Source organism: Ammodytes marinus (assembly GCF_949987685.1).
Source record: "Ammodytes marinus genome assembly, chromosome: 6".
Taxonomy (NCBI): domain Eukaryota; kingdom Metazoa; phylum Chordata; class Actinopteri; order Uranoscopiformes; family Ammodytidae; genus Ammodytes; species Ammodytes marinus.
In genome coordinates, this window is record NC_137235.1 from 19,029,768 (window position 1) to 19,057,266 (window position 27,499).

The 27,499-nt window shown below is 39.7% G+C and overlaps 1 protein-coding gene across 1 annotated transcript in view; it reads right to left on the minus strand.

Annotated features, from left to right (window-relative positions):
• Positions 1–27,499, minus strand: part of LOC307251966 (myosin-10) — an 88,665-nt gene that overhangs the window by 14,288 nt on the left and 46,878 nt on the right. The window contains exons 4-26 of the mRNA XM_080029449.1: positions 24,974–25,001; positions 23,053–23,155; positions 22,625–22,654; positions 18,938–19,030; positions 17,983–18,046; positions 17,687–17,785; positions 14,804–14,947; positions 14,213–14,308; positions 13,182–13,300; positions 12,364–12,516; positions 12,002–12,175; positions 10,886–11,059; positions 9,825–9,939; positions 4,989–5,182; positions 4,702–4,823; positions 4,527–4,596; positions 3,773–3,933; positions 3,499–3,607; positions 2,690–2,821; positions 2,287–2,493; positions 1,638–1,775; positions 992–1,115; positions 273–444 (exon numbers count right to left, since the gene is read on the minus strand). Of these exons, the coding sequence (XP_079885575.1) occupies positions 273–444; positions 992–1,115; positions 1,638–1,775; positions 2,287–2,493; positions 2,690–2,821; positions 3,499–3,607; positions 3,773–3,933; positions 4,527–4,596; positions 4,702–4,823; positions 4,989–5,182; positions 9,825–9,939; positions 10,886–11,059; positions 12,002–12,175; positions 12,364–12,516; positions 13,182–13,300; positions 14,213–14,308; positions 14,804–14,947; positions 17,687–17,785; positions 17,983–18,046; positions 18,938–19,030; positions 22,625–22,654; positions 23,053–23,155; positions 24,974–25,001 (2,821 nt within the window). The remainder of the gene's footprint in view (positions 1–272; positions 445–991; positions 1,116–1,637; positions 1,776–2,286; positions 2,494–2,689; positions 2,822–3,498; positions 3,608–3,772; positions 3,934–4,526; positions 4,597–4,701; positions 4,824–4,988; positions 5,183–9,824; positions 9,940–10,885; positions 11,060–12,001; positions 12,176–12,363; positions 12,517–13,181; positions 13,301–14,212; positions 14,309–14,803; positions 14,948–17,686; positions 17,786–17,982; positions 18,047–18,937; positions 19,031–22,624; positions 22,655–23,052; positions 23,156–24,973; positions 25,002–27,499) is intronic.

The following is a 27,499-nucleotide window of genomic DNA, read 5'->3' on the forward strand; positions in this document are numbered from 1 at the left end:
GTGTTACTCAGAGTTTTATCAACTAAAAGATGTAGAAACAGACTAAATTGTGTAATAATCACATTAAAGTCAAAACATATCTTACTATGATATACCAAGTAAGAGTATTATTTATATCACAAAGCTGTGGCTCAGAGTTTTAGGCTCAGTTCATTCGTTTGGTACAGTGAACTATAACTATGCTAAAAGGATCATGTTTGGATTGAATTATTTTGCAGAAGTTGTCTTGCAGTTGTGGCCTTCCTTGGATGTACTGTTTGTATCCCACTGACCTGGTTAGAGCAGTCATCAGTTCCTCTTCCTTCTTGGCCAGCTGGATCTTCAGCTCCTCTATCTGAACCTGAAGCTCAGCTATCTGGTCCTGCAGGTCCGTCGTCTCAGCATCCAGTTTGCGTTTGGCCTTCTCTAACTCCTGGCGTGTTTTCTCCTCCTTCTTCAAACGCTCTGAAGAAAGGCAAAAACACATGTATACAAGATTCATAACAAAATGCTAAATATTACTACGATAAAATATAGTCACAGAGGGTTCACAGAATGTGACAAACCACAAATTCATGACACAGCTAATGGTAACTTTTACACAGTTCATTAACCCTTAAAGCCATTTCAACAGACTTATATAAAGCAGGGCAAACTATATTATCAATTCATACTGCTTATAAAGTATTATTATTTATTTAATGTAATTTCATCATATGGAAAAATGTTGATGATGGATACAGGAAAATGTTTTAAAAAATCATATATTTCAGGGTAGCTGATAATGTTTCTTTTTATTTTTCATATATATTTTACTACTTTTTGACACCAGAACTTTGTTAAAGACATATAGTTTGAGGAAAGTTGGGAGTTCAGTGCATAATTACATTGTGAAGGTGCCCATCCATCTACATTGCAGCCTTCTTTGTGTCTGTTCTAGTAAATGTTCCCTGTTTTTGGGACACAAAAAAGATTCAGTAATAGTGGCTTTCTAGGAGTTGGAGTCACTTACCCTCCAGGTCAACCATCATCATCTCCTGCTTGTTCTTGACCTTGCCAAGGTTCTTTGCTTTCTCCTCCTCCTCTGTCAGATGGGAAGTCATCTCCCCTATCCTGTCTTCCAGCAGCTTTTTCTCCTGTTGGGTCGAATAAAAGTGTTTTATTACTCTATATATACCCTTTACAATATCATGTGCATCATCCATCACCTAAAGGCCAAGACACACTACCGACTTGCCCTACGTTCTGCGCTTGCGCGGGATGACATTAAGTAGGCTGTTATCATAACATAGGCTGTCATAACGAAGAGAATGCATGCTGCAATCACACACACACACACACACATACACACACACACACACACCTGTGTCCGCTCCTCGCCCAAACTACCTCGACTATTTCTGAAAACATGTGAAAAATTCATGCACGGACAATCTAATGTTGTGTGCTGATTGTGTTTAGTCTACCGACAAAATCTACGACGGCCGATGTCACCAAACACACCGAACAGCCCCCTTGAGACTCTCCGACGATGTCTGACGCCCGATCATCGGCCCGGTGTGTCTTCGCCTCTAGATGTTTTGATCCCATCTGAAAGGGTTTGCTTAGCTATGATCTCTGTGTCTTTGACCCATCATGTGCAGATCAAATCCTCTCACCTTGAGGAACTTGGAGTTTTGGTCTTCCAGCAGGAGAACGTCCTCCTCCATTTTCTTGATCTTTGCCTCAGCCGTCACTTTGTCCAACTGCAGCTTTTGTCTCGCAGCTTCCTCCTCATCCAGCTGCTCCTCAAGGTCCTGTGGAAAGGAAAGCACACGCATTAAGATTCACAATTAACCTAAAGGGACAAAGTTGAAGTTGCGGAAGAAACTCTTTAAAGCCGCTGTACCCTTGGCTTAAAATATGAAGTATTTCTCTGCAAAATTAAATATTTATGATTAAATAAAAAACTCAGCTAATCTGCTTTCTTGATGTTGATGTAGTTGTATCAGATTTGTTAGAACAGGGCATAGACTCAATCCTACACTCTTCAACTAAGATGGACAAAAAAATTACAGAATTTTAATAATCATTAAATGTTTTCCTAACTGTGCCCTGCCAAAATGCCTGAGGCTTTGGTTAAAAAAAGTGAGTTTGCATGTCCATCACTTATAGTAAGAAGCAGATAAAGAAATATTAATTATTGGGCCTTAAAAATGTCGAGGACAATTATGATGAATATCAAATCTATAGAATCAGTCTGTTTCAAAACAAAAAAACGGAGATAGGTTTGTGAATGTAGACATGTCAGTGGGTGAAGCTATACACCTGGATGTGTGACTGCATCTTCTTCTTCTCATTCTGAATGCTCTGGTTCCTCTCCTCCTCCTCTTCCACCCTGGACTCCAGGTCATGAAGGATCTCCTCCAACTCCTGCTTCCTAGAAAGCAGACGGACTCTCATCTCTTCAGCCTCGGCAAACAGTTCCGTCTCAGCGTGGAGTTGCTCTGCCAGAATGTTCTTCTCCTCTATGATCTGGAGGGAGGTCACAGATTGAAATAAATGTATCCAGCCTTCTTAGATACAAGACTGATTCCTTGGATTGTCAATCACACATTTTTCAAACACAGTGTAATTTCCTTAAAATAGCCATCATCAGGCCCTCAGGTACATCAGCTTGAACAAGGGGTAAAATACTGTATCTACTTTCTATAACAAGGGCCTTGTTTACCTGTTGGTGTTTCCTCTCCATCTCCACCAGTTCAATCTCCACCTTGAGCTGTCTCTCCTTCACCTTAACCAGTTCCTCGTCTTTTGCTTGCATCTCCTCCTCCTGCCTGGTGACCTGCAGCAGAGGCTTCACCTGAGTGAGAGAGAGAAAGAGAAAAATCAAACTACGGGATTTTGACCAAATTAAATGTGTGATTTTTTAGATGAGACCTTTAAAGTAACACAAATAATTTAATTTAACCCCTTTTCCATGGTTATGCTGGTCAGAACATACCTTACATGAATTTATATACATCCATATCACATTATTTTGAATTAATTAATAGACCTTTACCAAGATAAGCAACAGTTTATTTTTTAATCATTATTCAATTGTATTCCTATATACAGTACATTATCAAGTAGCAGCAACAGTCTTGAATAAATTATTACAAATGTTGCCGGCTATTAAATAATATTTAAGCAGATTAAATAAAATACTAAAACCTTCCAAGGCCTTTTATTTTGTACTGAATTAAATGCTTGTTTAGACCACGTCTCTCTGATGAGTCCAGTCAAACAAGTTCAGATGTATGATGCATTTGACAGCTTATTCTTGAAAAAAGCAGTTGATGAGGCAATCTCAACTCAAGCTCCACTTGCTGATCTGTTCGGGAGGTTTTCCTATTACACACAGTTCTTCACAGTTCAATCAGCAGATGTAAAAAAAAAAACGTTTCTTGCTGAAAAAAGTGAGATGTAGAGCGGAGTATCATCTGTGTAGGACACATTAAGCTCTTTGTTTGAGCAGGCATCTGTCAAGGTTCTTACCTTAGTGAAGAGCCTCCACCACTGCCAGTGTCGCAGCTTCAAGTAAGCAGCACAGTTCCTCTGGAGAACCTTTAGGGCACTCAGCTGCTGCTGCTTCTTAGCAAAGGCCCTAAGGGGAGAAAACAAATGATATAGGCGAGTTTTAAGAACTCATATGTGATTTCTGCACTTACAAAAACGTCTGAATGCTTCCCTAAATGCATCTTAGGTAAGCGACTACGGATCTATGTTCGTACCTAAGAAATGAAACGACAAATAAACAGAAAACACTCACTTGCGTGCCAAGTATCCACGGCACACAGACTGGAAGTAGATGATGATGTCAGTGATCTTCAGATCTCTCTCCTCCTCCAGATGAGCCAGGACACCTGTTCTGAAGAAGATCTTACTCTGACCAATACGGAACAGGTTAGGGTCAAGCTCCAGAGCACGGATCTATAAAATGCACATGAGGATTTGTTAAGAATATGGATCAAATTTATATTGTATTTTCAAACATTTAGGAAGAGCTTCTTGTCAAGTTTGGAAACAGTTTGACATAAGAATGCAGTACGTTTTTTCAACCACAGGAAATTTCCCCTGAGATCAAACACCTTCTGAGGAACTAAACCCGCTTTTAATTCCTGTAGGCTAGTTCCAGGTGTAAAAACATTCCCTCCGCTGAAGGATAGTACTCTGATGTTTCGAAAGGCAACAGTCACGAATTGATCAAACAGAGCTGCTTCAACTCACGGACTGCTTCACTCATAAAACAAAGAAATACTCAATAATCGTTATTTGTCTATTCACATTAAAACCAAAGAATTTGGTAATCTTGTGGTTGTTTATATGCGAAGGAAAAGCAAGGAAAAGCAATCAGGAGAGGACACTTTTAGCTCCTCATTTGGTTACCGAGTTCCTGGAACGTATGGTCAAAAAGGGCTAATAGTCCGTTCTTAAAATTCAGTTGCCCAGCAGAGTACACAATATGTTATCCTTTTGAAGGTAGCAATTTTAAAACTGAAATACTGAAGAAGAAAAAAACATACCATTCTCTCACAGGCCTGTTTCCCGTCCATAAATCCCTTGGGGATAGCGTTGGGTGTCAAGATTTCATATCTGTGAACAAAAGAGAACATTAAGTATACACTGAGAATAAAGCTGAAGTTTCCTTTGTGTGAAGCCAGTTACATGGTTCAGAAAGTTTTCTGTGTTGTTTGTTACCTCTGTCTGAACTCCTGGAAGACGATTCGGTTGGGGAAGCCCTGTCTGCAGATGCGAATCCCCTCGAGGACTCCATTACACCTCAGCTGGTCCAGAACCAGGTGAGGCTCCAGTTTTCCAGCCTGACAGAAAAGACAAATACACCATTAGGACCACAAAACCAGTATCTGTTTACTTTAGTTTTTTCCGTACAACATGAGGTTGCCTTCCGGGACTTGGAGTAAGAGTCAAAAAGGTCATATACACAAAGCTTCTAACAAATAAGTTTGGATTATGTATTTATTTACCCTTTTTTCGTGGTTGGGAATGATGCAGCGTACAAAGTTGGGGTTGGTGTTCCTCAGTGTGGCCATGAGCTTGGTGAGCGACTCCTTGTACAGCTGCCCCACTGTACGAAACATGCCCTTCTTCGTTTTGTAGGTGGCACCAAAGGCCGTCTCGTTCATCCCTGCCACTTGGTCCAGGCCCACAATGCGGTCCACTGGTGGGGGGGATGAGAAGAACTTGTAAAGCCCAGTTCAGACCAAAGATTCACCTTGCAACTGCTTGCGACGAGACGGTTTTAGAACGTCGCAGGGGGGAAATCGCAGCAGTGTGAACTGCTCGTCGCAGCGCGTTGCAAGCCGTTGCAAGGCGTCGCAGAAGATTTAACATGTCAAATCGCAAGGTCCAGTTTTAGAACGTTTCGGCGGTCTCGTCGCAAGGAGTTGCAGTTGCAAGCAGTTGCAAAGCGAATCTTTGGTCTGAACTGGGCTTTAGAGCACGGAAGAGTTCACAGGGAGAAGAGAAGCACTGTAGGATGAGCCGTAGCAACAGTGACAAAATGGAGCTATATGAACAAGTGCAGATGGATGAACGAGACAATACACACATTTGTCAAACTACGGAAATCTAACAAAGTGGCATTCAATGTCTAATACAAGCATATGGTGATGGAGCATATAGCCTATCTAGTCCCAAGTCTACATACAGGGCTCAATATGCTGATCGGATATGATTTACTTTCTAAGCATTAACTAAAGTCTAAATGCAAGTTGTAAAAAGCTCTTCTCTGGTCATGGTGGGTGAGAGACTATGCTTGATGGAAGCTAGATGAAAGCTATTAAACATTTTACAGCTTAAGCCACAACACTTGCATCAACATATTGCCAGTAAAAAAATCATCATCTCTTCTAACAAGATTTAAGTTGTTGCAAATATTGGATGCAAACACATTACAATATCACTTTTCATAACTTATATTTACACCATACATTTTAGACATGAAAATCAGTTTACTAGTCATGTTAAGTTCTGATGAGCCTGTGAAATTAGTTGTATAACGTATAGAGCGGAAACGTCAAAAGTAATTTGCAAAACATTTGGTAGTTACAACATAAACAAATGTGAGAGTTTGCTGCATTTCCTTGTCTCACATTATAGTTAGCTTAATATCTTTGGGATTTGGACAGTTGGTTGGTCGAAAGCATGATATCAGCTTGGAAATTCTTTATTTGCTTCAACTTTTTTGATGTTTTGTAGATCAAGTGATTTGATCAAGCATTTTACTATTAATGTGTTTTTTAAGGGACTTTTTTTTAGTCACTATTATGCAAGACAATAATTGTTGCTGTGATCAATTCATTGTTGTTCTTTTCACACATATATATATATATATACCCCCGTGGATATAGGCACACACATGTGAGAATGGAAGAAAGCGGCAGCAAAAGAAACAAGCGGGCACCGTCGTTTACCGCGGAGGAGATGTGCGTCTTAGTGGACGAGGTCTGGCAGCACCAGGGAGTTTTATTCGGGGGAACAATGGGCAAAAAGAACATCACGGTGAAGAACCGTGTTAGGCAGGCCATAGCCAAAAATATGTCCCCCTCCAGCCCATGTGGCCTGCGTGACTGGCGTGCTGTGAGGAAGAAGTGGCAGGAGTTCCAGAACCAAACAAAAAGGAAGAGTGCGAAGGTTTCACTAATCAATCTCCCTTCGTTGCAGGTGATGCAGACGCCCAGTAAAGACAGCGCGGAGTAACCCCTCCCCCATATGGTTTCAATAAACTACTTTGGTTTCTTTTCAACCATGTATTGTGTGGATCATGTTGCATTGAAATGAGGGTGTCAAACCTAGCAACAACAAGTCCCAGGCAATTTGTAATTTATCTAAGCGTAGGTTAATGACGTGTGCGTATTGTGCGCCCTTTCAACAGATCATGTTTTTCTGCTAATTTCCCACTTGTTATATGGTCACCTCAGAAACGTGGACACTATACTCCCACATACTGTATGCAACAATACTTCCTTAACATTCCAGTGCCAGACTTTCAGGTAGAGCACCCGGACACTGCAGCAATAAATTATAGTGTGCAGGACGTTACATGTAGCCTACATCTGCTGGTTATGTTTATTTATTTCAGCCTCCAGGCCTGACAGTTGATATGGGTGATGTGGTGGTTGTGGGTTTATGGTTTAGGGATCAGTGCTTGGTGACTGGTGGTGAAGAGGTAGGGGCTGGGTTTGTTGGACCTCAGAAGAGGTTGATATGTTCCTGAAAACGCAGCGCAGCCAGGAGCTGCATCTCCGGGCTGAAGGCAAAATCTGGATGAGTGGAGACACCAGAGTGATCAGCCGTTGGATCTCCGCACGGGGCAGCCGGTACTTTGCCTGGATGGCCCGGTCTGATAGCACGTCCAGTGGGGAGAAGTGCCGACGCACTTAAGCATTTATGTAAACCGTCTGGCTTTGCGCACGGCGAGGCTGTTGGTTCGCAGCGAGAATGTGTTGTATTGCAGCCATGGTTTCTCACACGCGCGGACTTTGGCAACGCCTAGCAGGTGGAGCTGCTCTGGATGAGGTTCAGCTGAGTTCAATTAAATCCTTGATATCGGTGAAATGCCACAGGGTTGTTGATGTTTTTTTATGTGTAGTACTATAAACTCACATGTGTGTGGAAAACGTAAACGTCTGATTCATTAAAACATTTTTTTTCTCTACTATTCTATGTTTATTGCGCCAGGTCCGCATTGAGCATTGTTTTATTATTTCGAAAAGTGAAGGAAATCAATTTAAAGTAGTACATCGTATCCACATATCTAAAACTAAATTAGCTTGTATGTTCCCCGATGTAGACCCGACCTGTGATAGCTGTAAGAGCGCACCGGCATCACTCTTTCACATGTACTGGTTGTGTCCCACCTTGACTGAGTTCTGGACATCAGTTTTTCAAACAATTTCTGAAGTAATTCAGCATCAAATTGAGCCGAACCCTTTTACAGCAATTTTTGGCATTGCTCCAAATCCGGGCTTGCCTAAAGTGAAGCTGAAGGTACTGGCCTTTACTTCATTACTTGCTCGTAGGGTTATCTTACTCAAGTGGAAAGATCCTGCTCCTCCTTCCCACTCACATTGGATTAGAGACATTATGGCATGTATGAATTTAGAGAAAATACGTTACACTACCCAGGGATCCGAGAATAAATTTGACAGAAATTGGCGCCCCTTCCTAAATTATTTAAAAAACCAACAATAATTATAGAAGAGTAGCTACCCCCTCCCCTCTTTTATTTGATTTAATTGTATTTCTTTATGTGTTTTTTATTTTTTATTTTATTTTTTCATATTGATTGTTTGTTTTTGTTTCTTGTGGTGTGTGTTTTGTGTTGTTGGGTGTGAGGGTGGGATGTGGGTGGGGTATGTTCGGGAGAAAAAGGGGAAAAAAATTGTACTCGCTGTGCTACAATTCCGTTGTTATTAACATTTAATAAAAAAAACCTTTGAAAAAAAAAAAAAAAAAAGTGGAGGAAATAAATTTCCCTGACGTGGCATGATCACTGACGATTTGGTCGCTAAGAAGGTTGTAAGAGTGGGTCAGCTCCATCTTACAGTTCCGCCTTAGTGAAAGAGCTTCTTTCGCTAAGAACGCATCTGGGAAACGCATTCTTCTTTCACAGCGTTCTTAAGAGCGCTCCAAAGAAGTACTTAGCTCCAAAGAGGCTCTTAACGAATCTGGGAAACACGGCCAATGTCATTACAAAGTACTCACATTAAAAACACTCAATTAAATAGAAACTTTTCTAATTATGAATTTCCAACCAACTTAATAAAAGTTGCAAGTATTTGCTGCAGTTTCAACATTTAAACTGAAGTACTGTATAGCCTGCTGTCTGGACCCTTTACACTGACGTCTGAGTTCACAGCCAAAGTAAATACAAACATCTGGTTTAAATTCCCTTCTACTGTGAACCTATCTAGATAGGAAGAAGGCGGGAAATTAATGCATATAAAAAAAATTCAAATCAAGCTTCGAATCATTCATTTTTTATGGACGTATGACATCACGGAGGGACGACAACAGAAAAAAGCTACGAATACTCCAAACAGCTGCACAACATCCAAAACGCTAGCTTCAGGGCTATTTGTCCTAACATAGATCACGTCACATATCTACAGACATACTGAAACAAATGAAAGCATACTGGTTCGACTAGGGAGCAGTTGACTATATTCTACTTTAACTTGTTAAGGAATCAGGCACAACTGCTTTTGGCTGAGACAACAGAGCCATGCAGCCTGTAAGCAAATGAGATCTATTGTAGCTATGACATACAGCACCATCTGAAGCATGAAACATAACAGCCAGATCTGGGCAAAAATATACCAGTACACTTTCAAGATGTTATCCTACTTGAGAAGGTCTACAATTTAGCCTACAAAGCACCTGGAGCAGCTTGTTTTCACAACTCAAAACTGTTAATTTTCAGCTATTATTATTTTGGCCCAGGTCTGCCACAGCACAACCCAGTCATTCACCTGCCGGCTCATCCAGACTAGTGACATTGTCATAGAATGAAGCCCTTTGAATGGTCTGAATCTCTACAACACAAAGAGAGAGACAGGGAGGAGGAGGGGGATGTTACATTCATTCTTAGTAATCATGAATGTGTAGGCCTGGGTCAATAAGGCAGACAGCTGTTGTTAGGCTTGAGAGAGAGAGAGAGCTATCGACAGGCTTGTTAACTGAATACGCAAACAGGTACGTAAATAATGCATCTTTAAGGTAGTGTTATTACTAAAATGAAGTCCTTCTGAAACCTAGTACTGCTTTTTATGTTTAAAGATAAGTAGGAAGCAGCTCACCATCTTTCCAAAGTTCAGCCACAAATTTGTCAGTTGACTGATGCAGAAGTGTGGCCACGTTGTCATTCAGTGGGTCCATGTTCTTCATCAGCCACTCGTCTGCCTTATAGTCCACCTGCAACAATAATGTGGTACAACTCAGCCAGAAGTCTATACCACAATTATAGTTGGACTCATTATGATACCGATACACCTGCCGATACAAAACATTGAGAATAAAGATCCCTTTTATTTGCTTTTCTTTATGTGACAAAGATCTAAAGCATATTTTGAGCATTTCTGTACTAACATTGTTGTTACTCATAGGAAACACTTGTCGCATATAAACCTGTAACATACGCTTTATGTCGGCCATACAGCTGATACTTATATTGGCCCATCTGGAGATTTTTCTCCACAGCAGAATCTCTTACAGCTTAAATCTCTGTGTTTGACTGATTGTGGGATAAAACAAAACAGTCCACATAATGGAGAGCAGCTGTGATACTCAGCAGGTCTCTCTGCAAGACAAATGCTGACTTCTATTGCATAACAACACGGACCAATCCACTTTAATACAATATCTTCGAAACCAAACCCCACCGCAGGAGAACTTTGCCTTATTGTTTCATGTGAGTGTTGAATGTAAGCAAACTTCACTTGCTATTTCATTTTTACAGATTTGGATGGGAAAATATATATTGGAAAAGTTGAATATCAAGAGAAAGGAAATGTCCTTCACTGAACAAATTATGAAATAGAGGTATATTAAGTGTATAGAGTAACAATTAAAAATTGCTATGATGGAGTTGTCGTAACAGCTAAGACTATCAAATTGTTTTGCTTTTTGTCTGCTTGGTGAGTGCTGACCTGTGCTCCAAATGTAAGCTCCATAAAATGAAAGCTTTATCCTTCAATACACTATCATTTTCAAGGAACGACCCAATTAATTATTTTCTTTTGAAAACCGGAAAGGCGTGACATTCCAGCTTGAAAAGAAACACACATCAATAGTGTATTATCAGTCCAGCAGAGGCAAAAACCAACTGAGTGCGATTTTCAAAAATATGTAATGGTCGTACCCTGCCAGCATAGTGGATGATGCAGAAGTCCGCCTTATCTTTGAGCTGGCGGGGCTTCTGGAACTTGCTGTGTGTGCCCTGCTCCTGGGTCAGCTTATCTATAAAGGTCTTGTCTGTGGCTTTGGGGAACCAGCACTCTTCATCCAACAGAGCCAGAATGCCTGGAGGACCAGCCTGAGGGAATAATCACACAGGACAGAGCTAAAGAATCCAGAGAGAGTGAACAGTGAATGTGGCATTATTTCTATTACTAATATCATATTAATAGATGCTAAATAGTTTTTCGGAGTAGCTTAATAATACCCTTTTCCCGCTGGCCAAAAAATCCACCTACACCCACGTTCATCCGGCTTTTTTGTCCGAATGGAAGGGTTACACCCTGCATTTAGATCCGGGTCAATTGACCCTGCAGTACACACGGTTGTTTCTCACCTTGCTAGGCTCAGCGCCGCTTGGCTTTTCAGCGGGAACACAAGTCCCGGTGTAACGCGGTAATTTCTGGCGTATCAAGCCATGTGTTAACAAAAGTATTTATTTATTAAATAATAACTGCTCCACCGGACAGATCACCGTTCATGCTTTCACTTTTGATTCAGATCGTGTTTAAGCCGAAAGACCCAGCTGAGCTGAGGCGCTGAATATGTTAAAAAGACTACAATTATAATATCCATATTTTGTTAACCTGATCGTCCGCACCAACCCGCAATTGATTTAATGTGATGGTGTCACAAGTTACACACCTCACCAAGGCGGTGAGTCTCTGACACGTAAGTAAAAAATAAAGAAAATAAAAAAAACTTGCAGGCGATTGCGGGTCGGCTGATAGTCATTCTAAAATGAAGTCAGTAGCCTAATGATTACTGTAAAAAGCAAAACTATAAAATAAAGCTCTCTCTTCTTTTCCCTCTCTCTCTGTTCACTCACTGCACAGCTGGAGATCAGAGCGGGGGTCTGCCGGCAGTGGGAAAAGGGACACGCAAGTATTTTAAGCAGCGTCGATCCGGGTTCAAAAACCCTTATCGACTCCCTCATTTTGGTGGGAAAAGGTTTTAACTGAAGAATGAGTGGACAATAGGAGTTTAAGAAAGGATGTTTTAAAAAAACATTCTCACTGACCGGCCTCTCAATGAGGTCGATGCAGGGCTGCAGGTCCAGGCCAAAGTCGATGAAGCTCCACTCGATGCCCTCCCTCTGGTACTCCTCCTGCTCCAGGATGAACATGGTGTGGTTGAAGAGCTGCTGCAGCTTCTCATTGGTGTAGTTGATACACATCTGCTCGAATGAGTTCAGCTGCAGAAGGATGGGTGGAAGAAACAAGGAGGTGAACTTTTATTGGAAATGTGTGTAGATGTCAAGAACTGAAAACCTAAAATGTTTAAATACATTTAAAAAAAACTTAACTTTAACTGTGCAAAACATAAAAATTTCCTAGTTACAGCAGAAAATAGAAAAAGAAATAAAAAGATTTTAATCCTAACCTGGAAAATCTCAAAACCGGCGATGTCCAAGATGCCGATGAACGAAGCGCCCTGCCGCTTGGTTCTGTCCAGAGCTTTGTTAATGCGATGGACCAGCCAGCGGAACAGACGCTCATATGTTGCTTTGGCCAGGGCCTCGACAGCAAAGTCAGCCTGGAAGGAGAAAGAGGAGAGAGTGGGAAAAGTCATGTAAGGATATACAGAGCCGACATGGCCAGAAAATGTGTGTGTGTGTGTGTGTGTGTGTGTGTGTGTGTGTGTGTGTGTGTGTGTGTGTGTGTGTGTGTGTGTGTGTATGTGTGTGTGTGTGAGGGAGCACTCAGGCAGGTGGAGGCTTGAGAGTGCTACGTCTTGGCAGGACTATTCATGGTCAATGTTACACATGCTTCAGAGTCAGAGAGGTTTCACAGAAGGTAAAACTAACCTTCCACTGAGATCTTTACAATATGAAACCAGGCAAGACATCAGATCAAGATTCATGTTTTTAACTTCAGAGTATGTATTTACTGAAGGTTTTTAATCAACAATTACCAACCACCAGCTACTACTATATGGAAATAAAGGAAGTCAGAGGCCTGAAACAAACAGACACAAAATTCTAAATGTTTTCTTTTTGAACCCATGCCATGATGGCAGAATTCACCCAGACAAATAAGAACTCCTCTGACTCCATAATGAAACTTAACTACACTGAAAATGACCAACTTAAGTTGAATCAATATACATATAGATCCTTAGTAATGTTACTGAGGATCTCAGCTAGCAGCAAAAGAGGACACACACCTTGTAAGTCAATAAAGAAAGCCTTGTTTACTGACCTGCTCTTTAGTCTGTGCTTTCTGGACATAGTCTCTTCCCACTTTGATCCTCGGTGACAGGATGGCTCTGGTAAACTCCATTACATTCAAACCCAGCAGATGACACAACTTCTGAGCGGCTGATAGATAGAAATGGACAAAACAAACAACAGGAAACAAAACGATTATTTCCCTGTGAACGCAAACAGATTACATTATATTTGAGTCATACCTGTGTTTAATCATCTTGTAAAGACAAAAAAATAATACATCTGGGAGTATTTATTTATTTTTTGATTTACATTAAGATATTTCCTATTATTATTTTGACAGTACAGTCTGACAATAAGATACTTTTGTAGGTTGTTTGCCTATCACTGATTAAAATTAATATTTTATTACACATCTTTAAGATTTCTTTCTTAGGAATTTAATAGAGAAAATGTCATATTTCACATGGCTGGGGCTTGTGGAAAAGTATAAAAAAACAGGATCCGGTCAAGATCAGCCAAGTCTCACTACTAAAATAAAAACATCTGCTTCAGTCCTGAGGTTCTGCTTGTTGCATTTTGAAATATCTGGCTGAGTTGCATCATTAACATTGGACTGATTCTCTCTCCTCTGTCTCCATCTTTTCAAATGCCAAATATGTAGTGCCACATCTGGAGGAACTAGATGGCTGTGCCACATTTCCTTCAGGAGTAAAACCTCATAATGATGTGGCTTAATGGCAGGCTGACAAGACACGGGGAGAGAAAAGACATAAATCCCCAGTTCCTCTGCTCTGTGGATGAGTTACGCAGTGAGAGAGGGAGGCAGGGGAGGGGGGATGGATGATGGATGGAAAGAGGAAAAGGAGGAAGAGATTGTCTTGACCTATGTGAGTGCCAAGCTATGAGGGTTAAGAAGCAAATGTAAAAGGCTTACAGTGTGTTGAGCGTGTATGTGTGTGTGTGTGTGTGTGTGCGTGTGTGTGTGTGTGTGTGTGTGTGTGTGTGTGTGTGTGTGTGTGTGTGTGTGTGTGTGTGTGTGTGTGTGTGTTTGACATGTACCAGTATTATCAGGCATAGAGGCTTGGTCCGTGTTCCTCTCCTTCTTAAAGATAACGTTACCAAACTGAAGCACAGAGGACACCACCTTCAACATGGCTACAGATTAAAGAGAGCAGAGAAAAAACAATATTACTTTTGTGAGACATACTTTAGCAAGTATGTGTTTGAGCAGTGAAACAAGGACATTGTTCAAACCTTAATCTCATAGTAGATAACTAAAAGAATTGTAATAATCCAAGTTAACTGTTCTGTTATCTTTCGCTGCATGCGAAATATTTGTCACATGTGGCACTCATTTATTCATACACTAATGTGGAATTGTGGCAACTAGCTAACCCTGCCCATCATAGGACAATCCTGTACTGTTAACTCGTAGGTTGTAGTAGCTAGCAAACAATTATCATGGAACAAGGTGCATATATAGATATGTTGTATGACAGAAACGAAAGATGGTCATTTTACTGTGAATTCAAGTACATATTTCAGTGATCTTACCAGACCAGGCAGACAACAAAAACAAAAAAATTAAAGTAACCTCATTGAGAAACGTGCGTTCATGTAGGTTTTATGCAGGTGTTAAAGAAAACATACCCAGGATCTCATCATGGGCGAAGCTCATGATGTGCATGGCATCCATGGTCTCCTGGAAGTTGTCTTTGTCCTGCTGACCCGGGATTGGGATGTTACCATTGGACAGGAAACGGTAGTTGTTGAATCCTTCCAAAAGCAGGTCCGCTGTGGAAAGTAGAAAGGAAAAACATTTAGAAGCATGGTTAAGATATCAGTGTTTCCTGCAGTGCTTTATGGCTATGGCGGCCGCCTTAACAACGCCAGCCCCCCGCCTTGACTAGCGACCGGCCTTTTCTCCGTCAAAAAAACTAGCAAGTGTGATGTGTCCTTGTGCATGGACATAACCGCGCAAAAGGCTGCGATTTGCGGTTAATAAATGCGCGCATTTGTCTCCAAGTCTCCAAATTAGCCCATTTAACCATTTGCTCACTGTGTGTGTGAGTGTGTGTGTCTGCGGATCTGCTCAGTCAAAACTCAGTTTTACTTTTAATAAAAAAAAGACTAAAACAAAACACATCATGCTCTACAGACACATCCGTCAAACAATGCACATCATTGTGAGACAGTTATCTCAGCATAACAACAACTGCCTGGGCCTTAGCATTAGGGTTGCTGGACGGGTCCCGGGATTTCGGGATTCCCGTGAAATGAGTCAGTCCGGGAGTACCGGAAATTGGCCGCGGGACCCGTCCTCCCGTTTTTTTTTTTTTTTTTTAGTTTTTTTTGAGGGGGGATATATTTTTAAATATTATTTAGACAGGCAGGCATACGAAATACCAGCGCCTCTACAATACTGAAAGTGCTGTGTCCGAGGAAGAGTCTGATGATACCCAAGAATATGCGTATCAGCCAGAGCCAAGCGAGCAGACGATGACCCAGAGCCTTACTGCACATCTGCAGCAGGCAGTCATTAGCCTCGTTAGAGATGTCGCCGTCTTGCTCAGACCTGCGCAATTATGACGCTCGGCTTGCTGAGCGCACAGCATGTTTGTTGTGCGCTCAGCAAGACGGGCTTCATAGTTGCGCAGGTCTGAGCAAGACGGCTCCAAGTCGAACGAGGCTAATGACTGCATGCAATGTCCCGAGCCAGACCAGAGGTATGGGAATGACCTCCACAAAATAATTTCAAACGAGTTTGCGCTCTTCGAGGCAACCAAAGAGCGACCCAAACACCTGCAGCAGCTCTACTCTGCACTTTCCACCATACAGCCGACGTCCGTGGAAGAAAGAGCGTTCTCGGTGCGGTCAGTTCGTGACAAAGCTCAGAAACAGGCTGAGCAGTGTTTCTTGAAGTCACACTTCATGAAAATAAAAGAAAGGAAAGCTGGAAAGTAATCTTGCTTAGCGTGTCAGTTTGAATAGGCTGTTAGTTCTGTCATGTCTTATTTCACACGTTAAGAGCAATCGGTAGTGCATTTTTTGTTATTTGCCTATCCTTTGGAAAATATTCAATTTAAACTGATTTCGTTCATAGAAATAAAAATAGATTGTTTGAAATACATTTGTTCGCCAAACACCGTTTTTTGGCCATGTTTTGATATTGAACCTCTGTGAATTTTTTTCGTATTTTCTTCATAAAAACACCGTTTTCAATAGGCATCTTCTGGAAAATATTTTGCCTAATTTGAATGGCTTTTCTTCATGTTATTTAAGTAGAAATAAAACGTGATGTAATATAGCATTGTTCTGCTGCATTTATTTATCTATTTGCATTGATTTAGTCCCATTAAAGTAGTATTAAAGGGCAATAATGGTTTCAACGGGAAATCCCGGGAAATCCCGTGAGGAGCTCTGAAATCCCGGGATTTGAAAAGGGGCCATTTCGGGAAATTTCAGCAACCCTACTTAGCATCTCATATACCTCGAATCAAGGCTTTAGTGAAAATGACACGTTTATTTCCACATACAAAGAAAACTTATAAGGCTGGCAGATTGTGTGGTTACATCATGTAATGTACAATGATGAGATTGTGGGCTTTAATTTGAAAAGACAATTAGTCAAAAATGTCCTGGTTCGGTTACAGATTTTTTGTAGATGTTTTATCACAAATCTTGTGTAATCGCTATGCCCAGTTCCCTCTGCCAGGTCTTTCCAGGCTTCCAGAAAGGTTTGTCTCTAATTGATTAATCTCCTAAAACACAATATCAGAGACATTCATTTCAGTAAATAAAGATTTTTTGCATCATTTATCTGATCTAAGGCCATCAGAACACCATCTTTAAAGAGTTCTCAGTGAGAAGAAATACTTTGAGTCTCAATGTTTGAAACCTTCCTCTTAAAACACCTTGAAGAAAATTAGGGATATTCAGGATTGTCATATACGTGAATGTTAATCCAGATCTTCCTTTAATTCGTTGTACAGCTCTTCAAGCCTTAACTGTATAAGATGTTATTGGTTAGTTGAAATACTTTTTGACTGGTTACAGTTTTTCTAGAAAGAGCGGATTTGAAAGAGGCCGTTAAGACGGTCAATGTCAAGCCAAGTTTTGTTATTTACCCACTTGTCTAAATATTGCAAAAGGACAGTAAATTGATCAAATGTAGGCCTTCCTCATCAGTTGGAAGTCGTAAATTGGACATCTTTTCGAATGATCTTTGTGTATGCCTAAATTAAAGAGCCGACCAATCCCTTTATCTTACAAATTGAGTTGCAACAAATATTCCGAAATCCCTCGACACAATTCCTGTGGGGGACAATCTTAAAGGGAGAGGGGGAGTTGTTGGCAATTATTAGCAGGAAAATGAATTGAATATGAAGTATGTAAAGTTAGAATTTATACTGCTGCCTTACTTAACTTGGCTTTTACATAGTAAAACTGCCAAAATAAGCTTTGGCCTACGGTTATGAAAGACAACAGGAAGTATGGTTGTATAATCAATTATATCAATTTCAGTCTACTTACATTTGAGGTGTTCTCCAGCTCCAGCAAGCAGCTGGTAGAAAACGTGGAAGGTGCGCTCATCTTTGGCTTGACGAATAGCTCTGGATTTCTCCAGTAAGTCTGACACAGAACAGTCAAAGAAATAATCTATTCTATTTTGTGGATCAGTTTAATTTAACAAAAATTTGTATCGTGATGAAACCATGATTTTTGAATGCGCTTCCAGTAAACACTCCTGATTGGACTCTTTGTAGATATCTCACCTACAATGATTGAAAGCATGTACAATTCAAGTTACTCAATTAAAAAAAGGATACAGGTTTCAATATTGGCTCCAACAATGTATCCGGTGACATCAAAGTTGATCCGGATGAATTTACCCTGCAGAGATAAAGAAGTTTTAAAGTACATTTTTTAAAAGCCCTTTGAGATGAACCATCTCGTTTTCAAGAGGTTCCACATGAAATAAACAATATAACAGACAAAATCACATACAACTCACATACAGACGAAGGCTCTTATTAACCAACCCATCCGCAATTAATTCCCATGAACCAGCAAATAAATATGTAGTAAGTGCACAAGATAACAGATACATTTAAAGACTGCTGTAACATACACTAAGGCATTGTTGCAAGAAGCAGCTGATTTATTGACATTTACTGACACTGACACATATTATCTAAAAAGGATGAATACATGAATTGTTCTCATACAATAGAAAACATATTTACAAAACTTTCCTTAATAATAAAATGATGTTAATTATGTTAAATACAAAACTTTATCTTGACAAACTCAGCCTTAAATGATAAGTCTTCTCAAATTCTCATTGATGAAAAATAGTGAATATTTCTACTGTCACAGCTGTCCATGGTTGATGCAGAATTAGTTTTACTGTCATTTAATGAAGCTATTTTAATTAATCACAGTAATTCTTAAACCAAGACCTTGCACTCATGTCCCTCTTGTCCTATGTCAATATTAAGAAGTCTAGAGTTGCCTCAAGTCTGAAAGGATCCAGTACACTAAAGGGATCACTATAGCATGAGGCTATTTCCGGCTATATGGCCTGTGAAAATGCTCACATGAAAAATAGGATAATTACATTCATTTGAATCACCTCTGCTTAATCAGATTCAAATGCTGATCTAAGATCAACCAAGGTGGTGTTGTGAGAAGAGCAGGCTGTTGTAAATCCTGGAGTAGACTTTGTGAGCTGCACATTAAGAATGCAGTCCCTTTATGCATATCTTTCTGTTTTTAACTTACAAAACGGGAGGAGTTGTCATTTTTCACTGTCTTGGCATTCCCAAAAGATTCAAGAATGGGGTTGGCTTGTAAAAGCTGACGCTCCAATTCACCCTGAAAAAACAAGAGGGGCGTTACAGCAGTTCTTAGATAGCAAGACCAACAAACAAACATGATGAGAAATTACTTGGGATGCCACTGATTTTTACTGACAACATAAACATGCAGACAAAGAGGGCAGACATTTGTCATGTTTTTTGTACAGTAAGACCACACATATTATCTCTGTGTGTAATCTAAACAAAACCAGACAGAAGATGATGATAGCAAGTGTGCCAGTAATATTAAAATACCGTTATTGTGACAAGTCTCTTAAAAGAACTAGGTATAGAAGGAGAGTTATAATTGACAGTGGACAAAAGCTAATTATCCATAATCATTTGTATAACCCATTTTAACGTCACGGACGTTAAACATTACCTGGAAAATTCTTTTGAGAATAAAATTTTAAAAACCTTTAACCTAAAATGACATAACTCAGCAGGCACACATAACAGACAGTATATGGAAATAATTATACACCTAGGAATAACCTTAATAATATTGCAATGTATGGTTAAAAATACTTTTACAACTTTGTTTTTTAGTATGGTGGTGGAAAACATCTTTCAACTAAAATGGTCCCCATTGTCTGATCTGGAGTTGTTTAGCTAAAAGACAACAATAAGTATGGACAAAAGGTCAGTAAATCTCTTCCCACTCACTTAAATGGCCATGGTAAATGAAAATTATCTTTGGGTTTTAGACTTCAGGGGGTTTATCTGACATTTTCTCAAGTAAACACTTAAGCAAATATTCTGATCAATCACATGAACAAACACGAAAAATATAAAATAATCCTATATTTGGTGATCATAAGACCTTCCACAACCCAATTAATACAATTTGCAGATGTTTTATCTTGAGTAAAAGTTTAAAGAAAAAAAGAAAAACGATCCTGCACTGAGGCCTGCTCTAGCTGACTGAGGACTAATGATGTGTCACGGTGCTTCATAGTGATTGAGATCAAATCTCTAGGAAAGATTTATACTTTCTGTTGTGAGAAAAGCCAGTCAGTCTCTCTATCAAATCAGGAAGAATGTGTCCACAAGCCACACCAAAGACCGATTTTAAATAAATAAGGGACTTTTAGATGTTTGGACAGGTGGCCCACTATGATTCCATCTAAGCCACATTGTGGGCTTTGTCTTGACCAGAGAATCCAAAATGGCTGAGAGAAAAACAATTTATCCTGCAATGTCACTACTCATATGGCTGAGTGGAAAATCTTCCCATTATATCAAAATAGTTGCATACAGTGGAAGTTTGCAGAGGCCATTTTCCACCAAAGGGAACTCTGCGGGAAGAGGAATCAGTATTGCACGATGTGAGGCATGTACTGTGATCTTTGGCCAGAGATCAAGAAGGGCTGCTTTTAATTGAGTTTTAAAGCAGCTGGGATGAAGTAGGCCTGAACTGGATAAACCAGGTCCCTTTCAGCTATCAGAGCAGAGGCATAGCCTACAGAGAGAGGGCAGAGGATTCAAACGAAAGCCTTTGCTTCTATATAAACACATGCCTGTTGTGCAACTTGGTATTATGCATTGGCAATCTTTAACCATCTGTGTGGTACGCACATTAAAAAAAAGAACACATTACAAACACCACTGGGGGCCAATTTAGCAGAATTGGAAGTTGACCCACATTCCTGTTGTAAAGTGAGCATGTCAAGCATCTGACAGCCAACAGAGCCGTCTCCTCCACTTGAGATGGGCGATTGTTGTGTAGCTGTGATCAAATTTAAACAACCCCCAGAGGCTTCAAAACTACTATAGAGACAAAACAGTCACTACAAATACAGTCATTTTGAAGCCTAAAAAATAGCACTCATCATCTCCTTTCAACTTTTTTCTTGAAAACATTTAGAGGTTAAAGCTACGCGCTTGTTTCTTATCAAACTCAGGCTCTTTTGGCAACAGTACTTTAGGGGAGATTGAGTGGCGTCAGAAGATCAATCAAAACTGTAAAAACGGCTAAATCTCAAGAGGCAGAGGCCAGTCTTTCTGGATGTGTGCTGACTGCTCAACATCTGCTTTGGAGGTCACAAGGTTGGACAAATACTACAAGTCGCCCTTTTCAACAAGAAGAAACAGACAACACTCCTTGAGAAATGGCTCAAAGAACTTAAATCTGGACGGGAATAGGCCAATGTGGGGAACTCATCCAGGCCAAGAAAAGCTTAACGCAAAGATGAAACAGCTACAGTACTTTTAAGTGTTGTCATTATAACCATAACTGGCCAACTATGCAGTTGTTAATAAATATATTATATTATATATTTATGTTATATATAACATGCCAACAGTTGTTGTTAAGTCAGACATAGAATGGAACATATTAAACAGCAGATTATACTGTAGTTGCTTCATTGAACAGGCAAATATATTACCCAGGGGATTTATTGGCCTCATGGATCAATGATTGATTTCTATGAAAGGGCATCATGTCCTCACATTCTAAGTTACGTTAATGTCAAATGGCTAAAAGAAGAAGATCGTTATAACTCAGTGAAGACAGGAAGTACAGATCATGCAATGCAAAAGTTAAAGCACAACTACAGCAGGTTAGGGTGGCTGATTAGCATCTACTGCCCTATTTTGTAGGGTAAAGATGACCCTCTTTTATATTGTAAGTGCGGTGAGATATGAGAAAAACTACATACTACTCACATAAAACAGGGATCCACTCTGTAGGATATGGGGAGATTGAATTGTTATTATGGAAAATAATTAATTGCATTAATGTCATGGATACAAATGAGCCTGTAATTCAAGCTAAACATTTTTTATTCATTTTAAAAAATACATAAATTATGCATTAGCTTCAGAATCTAACCACAACCTACAGCAACCTGTGGATGGAATTAGCAACAGGTGTTATCATAAATACCTCAGTAATACGTTATCCTGGCCCTCAAGACTCAGATTACTACTTTGTTTCTAGGTAAACAGGTAGTTAATTGTTTGTACCGAGCATCTCAGGTATGCTGTTATCAAGTCACGGTAAATGAACTACCTACAGGGCTCTATGTCCTGGAGAGCAGAACTGAGACTTTGACGAGGGCTGCAGGTAAACTTTCTTAACTTAACTTTCCTGGTTACTGATGTCCAAGCCTTTAAAGCACAACAGGTGAGGTCACTGTCTAACTTATAATAGTCTACAACACAGATGCAGCAAAGTATCATACGCAAAACGATGACAAGCAGAGGCTCAACATGTGGCTATTATAACAAATACAAACAACATGCATTTGACGAATGTATGATTAATAATAATGGGGAGCAAATACAGTGTTGCGCATCCGAATAATTCACATAAAACACAATAATCATGCCATTTTTTAAATTATACTCACAACTTCATTTTGTGGCTGATAGAGGGAGACAATGTAAATGCTACTGTAAATATGCTGTTCACAGTGTATACACCAGATATGCTAACTTTGGTGTCTTTAAACTTATTCTTACACTCTTCGATGTTCCCTCAGTGGGCTCATTTCAAACAGATATTTAATGAGACCATTTTAGAGAGAGTACATTTGTTTGAGGGGAAAATGTTTGTGTAGCATGCATGCACATGTAAAATGGTGCATAAAAATCCAAGACTTGCCTGTTGTTTCACTGGTTTGGGTGATTCTGGCTGTTTGTTGCAGATAAACAAATGCAAAATAATTAGAACGTGTTCACTTACATCCGGTGCACAAATCCATGTTGTACACTACATGTATTAGTATCTATAATTCTACTCTTTTCAGTTATTATAACATCACATTCATTTGTGACATTATGATCATCCAAGTTAAACCCACTACAATCCCACTCCCAATCACCATTACAGCGTAGTTTACAGCATAATGTAAAAACAATAACCTGCTCAACAGGGGATGTTCGGGCTTAGTAAAGACACAATAGGGCATAGAGGTGGAAGTACATTTTTAATACAACATTAATGTTAGTATATCAACACATTTTTGAGGGCTTATTTGGTTCACCTTAGAGCAGGCATAAATGAGATAAATGAGAAAGGAGAACACTCACAGGAACGGTGTGGTCTTTTCTTCCTTTGTGAGACGAGGCAACATGTGCCAGGTACTGAATGACCTTTTTAGTGTTTTCTGTCTTGCCAGCTCCGGACTCACCTCTGTGAGATAAAAGAAAGACAATGCACACAAAAAACTACTTCCTCAGAAAAGCGTGTTTGAAACACTAGACTGTTTAGCATGACCCTTTTGCATCTGCACCTTAGCCACTCTGTGACTTGGTACTTTCTTCATTAAGCGTGACAGATTTGCAGGGCGAGGACAGAACACAAGCCCTGTCGTCTTTCCAACTACAAAGAAATGCGAAAAAATAATACCACCTGGTGGTAGCTGGCATGTGGATGTGCAGCCTGCCTTTCCCTGCTCTGTCATAAAGTGACCGTGAAACAGAAAAACAGGAAATAAATCTTCTCAAGTCCTCGGGATCTTGCAAGAACTTTGGGGAGAGTTTAGATTTAGAGCATACTTGAGGTTTTACAGTAAGTGCAAATTTACATACACCAAGTATGCACAAAATATTGTTTTGCTTTCAGGTTGAGTGATTGTGATGTGGCTGAGGGTAGACTGGAAGAGCGGTGTGTAAGTGTTTTCAGTCTCAGTGGCTACTGTGAACAGAGGGTGATCATGGAGGGATTATGTTAATGACAATGTTGTTGGCATTGGACTGCTGGGTGTTAAATTCTTCAGCTCTCCCATCTAGGACGACATGCCATATAAACAGGGAGTGCTGACTTAATCATTTCTCATGAGGATTCTACATTTTTTTTTCTAATTGTTTTATAGTACTTTGCAATCAGCTTGTGCATCTCAGTGCCAATACCTCATATTTTGCATAATCTATATTTAGATATCTGTGTGCAAGCATTAATATATCCTTCTTTTGTGAAAAACAGCAACACAGTTCAATAGAACAATAACCATGTAAGAAATGCTAACATGTGAACATAATACTATATTTTCTTTACTGTGTGTGAGGCTGTGTTTTATTCAACTCCAGAACACATTAGAACTGTAACTTTTTATTTTAAATCTGAACCACCACAACATTTCATATCAAGTTTAATTATTCGCTCAAATTAAAATTCCAATATGTTTTAGACATTGATGTCAACTCAAAGGTCTTATTACTAACTTTTCTGGCACTATATTCATATCTCATTCACAATCCATACTGGTAATGTAACAGGCCATATACTGCACTCCACTGGGGTTGTTCATAAATAATAACTATGTCACACGCTCAGTAATCTAGGCTATTATCGTTCTCTTCGTTAACGCGAAATGTAGTGAACTAGCCTTGTTGAATGGATAATCCTGACTCGGTTTGAACTTGTTAGCTTTTGTCGACGTGTGGTTTTAAAGTAATATTTTTTAAAGTGTGCAATACAAGATTTTTTGACCGTGTGTGTATAGAAGGGGCCAAATACCATCCACACAACACCATCCACCCTGCATGAGTAAAAGGGCAGTGGCATGGATTATGTCTTGATACACTCTGGGGCATTTTCTTTGCTGACATTCCTGTCATCTGCAGGCACTTGTCACTGAAAAGACGCCGGGGGGAGGCTGCTTAGCTGAAATGTCAGGCATTTCTCAGAGACATATTTTTAACTTTTCTCTTAAGTTGTGGCTGTCAGAGTAACTGAGATTCACAATCTAAAATAACTGTCAAAGTTCTGGGGCACTGATTCACTGACACTGCTCCTTAACTTGTGTGATTACCAGTAAATGCATTATTATTATTTTAATTTTGACTTAATTATGATACAAAGAAAATAATAAACTGCACAATGCAATGTTGGTACCTGAAATTGTTTTATCAGCAATAACTTTGACATGCTGAAATAAGAAAAGATCCTTGAATAAAATACGAGTAAGAATAAAATTCATGCAGTAATTGACTGAGCCTGTGTACTCACGTGCAAAGAATGGATTGGTCCTCTCGATCTGTAAAAGACAAGAAGAGGGGAAAAGCAAAAAAAAACATCAACATCAGCAGTCTTTGATTTAGTTTCGACTGTGCTTCCAGTAAGTTTGATTGACAGTCGACTAACCAAAACTGTCTTATTATGGGTTTGAAGGTCAAACTTAGTGGGTTGCATTTTAGCTCTCCATCAACATCAAGGGTTCTGAATATCAAGTTTTTCACAGCCCAAGGCACATATTTTATCAAAATAACACCATTGCTTTTTCAAGGTGTATTTTTCAGTAGACTCTGGCTTAAAAGAATTTCACCAAATGTACTTCCTGTAATGTCAGAAAGGCAAAACTGCAAAGTCAAAACACTGCACAGGAGAGATAAGGCAACTGCTATAACAGCTTTAAATTGGTAAATGCTGGGTAGTGACTATTTCAGAGTATAATTTTGAGACTTGGTTTACGGCCAGTAATCCATGATTTTGTGTGATCAACTAGAGCTTACTTTATACAAAAAGGGAAAACGCTACAGAGGATAAGTATCTTTGAACTGAGAATTGGGGTGTGCAGTAGAGAAATACATACAATTAGTCAAATAAAATGCACATGTTTAACTAAACATGCTGTCAACCACTTACAGCAGGATGCCACGAATAGTGAAGAAAAAAAGAATGAGCGCTGTGCTGTGGGCAGTTAGCAGTGTGTCCTTGTGGCAATACATAAAATGGATCTCCATTAACCTCTGGTGTTTTCGAGCTCGGAGTGTCTTGAGAGCTTGAGAGCTGACAGATTATCCGCTATCAAGAGGCCCACTAGGGGGAAAATAATAGTGATGATGTCATGGGAAAATGGCACTTTGTCTTCCCGTTGATGCCCCCCCACAATGACAGGGTCTCCTGTCCAGTCACATGGCTGGCTGAGCAGCTAGAAGTCCGAGATTAGATAAAAGTCATCCGACTCTTCTGTCTGCACTTTACTGGCTTAGTGTTGCACATTGTTCATTCAGAGATAAGACTTTGGCCTTGATTCTGCGTCATTGTCTATGTCTATGACAGGTGCAACTGTGAAAGATCTACTAAATAAGAAAAGTAGCAACGTCGTGATTAAGTTAATATTTAGATGAGAATTAATCATCAAGATTATTATTGTCCTTTGGAAAAAGTTGTATTGCTCTTTACTCCAGTGTTACATTATTTGTATAAAGTAGGGGAGAACGGGGGAATCTGAGGCATCGGGTAATGTGAGCCACCCCCTGTATCTAGGCAACGGAAAACATTTGTGGTCATGTGAGATATATGTTTTCAAGCCCCTCTCATTTCCCCGCCATGGCCCTGAAAGAGAGGACTTCATGGTGCTGTGGTAAGCATGTTTTTTTTCACCAAAATAGGTATTTTGCATGTAAAAGTCAATTTTCTTGCTGTCAACTTAATCAACTGTTGTGCCAAAGCAAATGTATTCACGTAGAACAACTTATATCATACGTGTTGATGAACTACCAACATATGAAACCATGTGATGCTGATAACTGAAGATTAGCCTGAAATGCTAAGAGAGGTAGTTTTTTCTCAAATTGTGGTGGTGGGGGAAAGTGAGCCAAATGCTGTGGGGGAAAGTGAGCCACTGTCTCACTTTCCCCCACCATGAGGCACAAGTTAAGTTTAGTCTTAAACATATTTTAATGTAATATTACAAAACATATGTTTTATTTTAATGTCATACACATTGTAGAAAAGCCATCATGTCAAGGAAATACACCAGGAAGACGACCTGGGGCAACCACACGGAAAGAGCACCTTCTCATCTTTCCCTGTAACCTTCAGGGCTGGAATGTAGAGTAGGCCTAGTTGAAGAGTATGACAGGCTGATGTTATAATCCAGTTGGGTCTTCGCCTGCTCGCTGGTTCTGATTTTCCTATGCTTTGACCCCCAGACACTAGCTGGCTCTAAGGGTCCTGTGTTCTGACCCCCAGACTGTGTTCTAATCTAACTGGTTCTATCTTTCATTTGAATCTTATTAAAACCTTTTGAATTATAATATGTTGTATTTGATTTTGTTCAGAGTTACTTTCAAGTGTTTAGAAAATTTGCTTTGTTTAATTGACCAAACCCCATCATTCTTTTAATAGTCCGACATTAGTTCTGGAATGTGTGGCTAGCTTTCACGATTCTTACTGTTACAATATGTGTTGTTATGGTAGTTTCAGTGTGGAAAAAGTAAGTGGATCAGTTTACCCCACAGCTGGGGTAAAGTGAGCCACATGACAACTTTTTTTAAAACAATCATATTTTCACTGCCCTTTGTCTTGAAAGAATTCTGCTAATGCCCATTTCTAGGAAACATCCTGAATTAATGGGAAATGTGTAAATTTGAGTGATAAATCATTTTAGCTCCCTTAGAGGGGAGCAAATGTAAAAAGTGGCTCAGATTACCCCGTTCTCCCCTATATGTTTAATATTTGAAATAAAATTGAAATCCCAGTGTCATCTTAAAAATGTTGTAGGATCTTCAGTAATAATGATGAAATTGA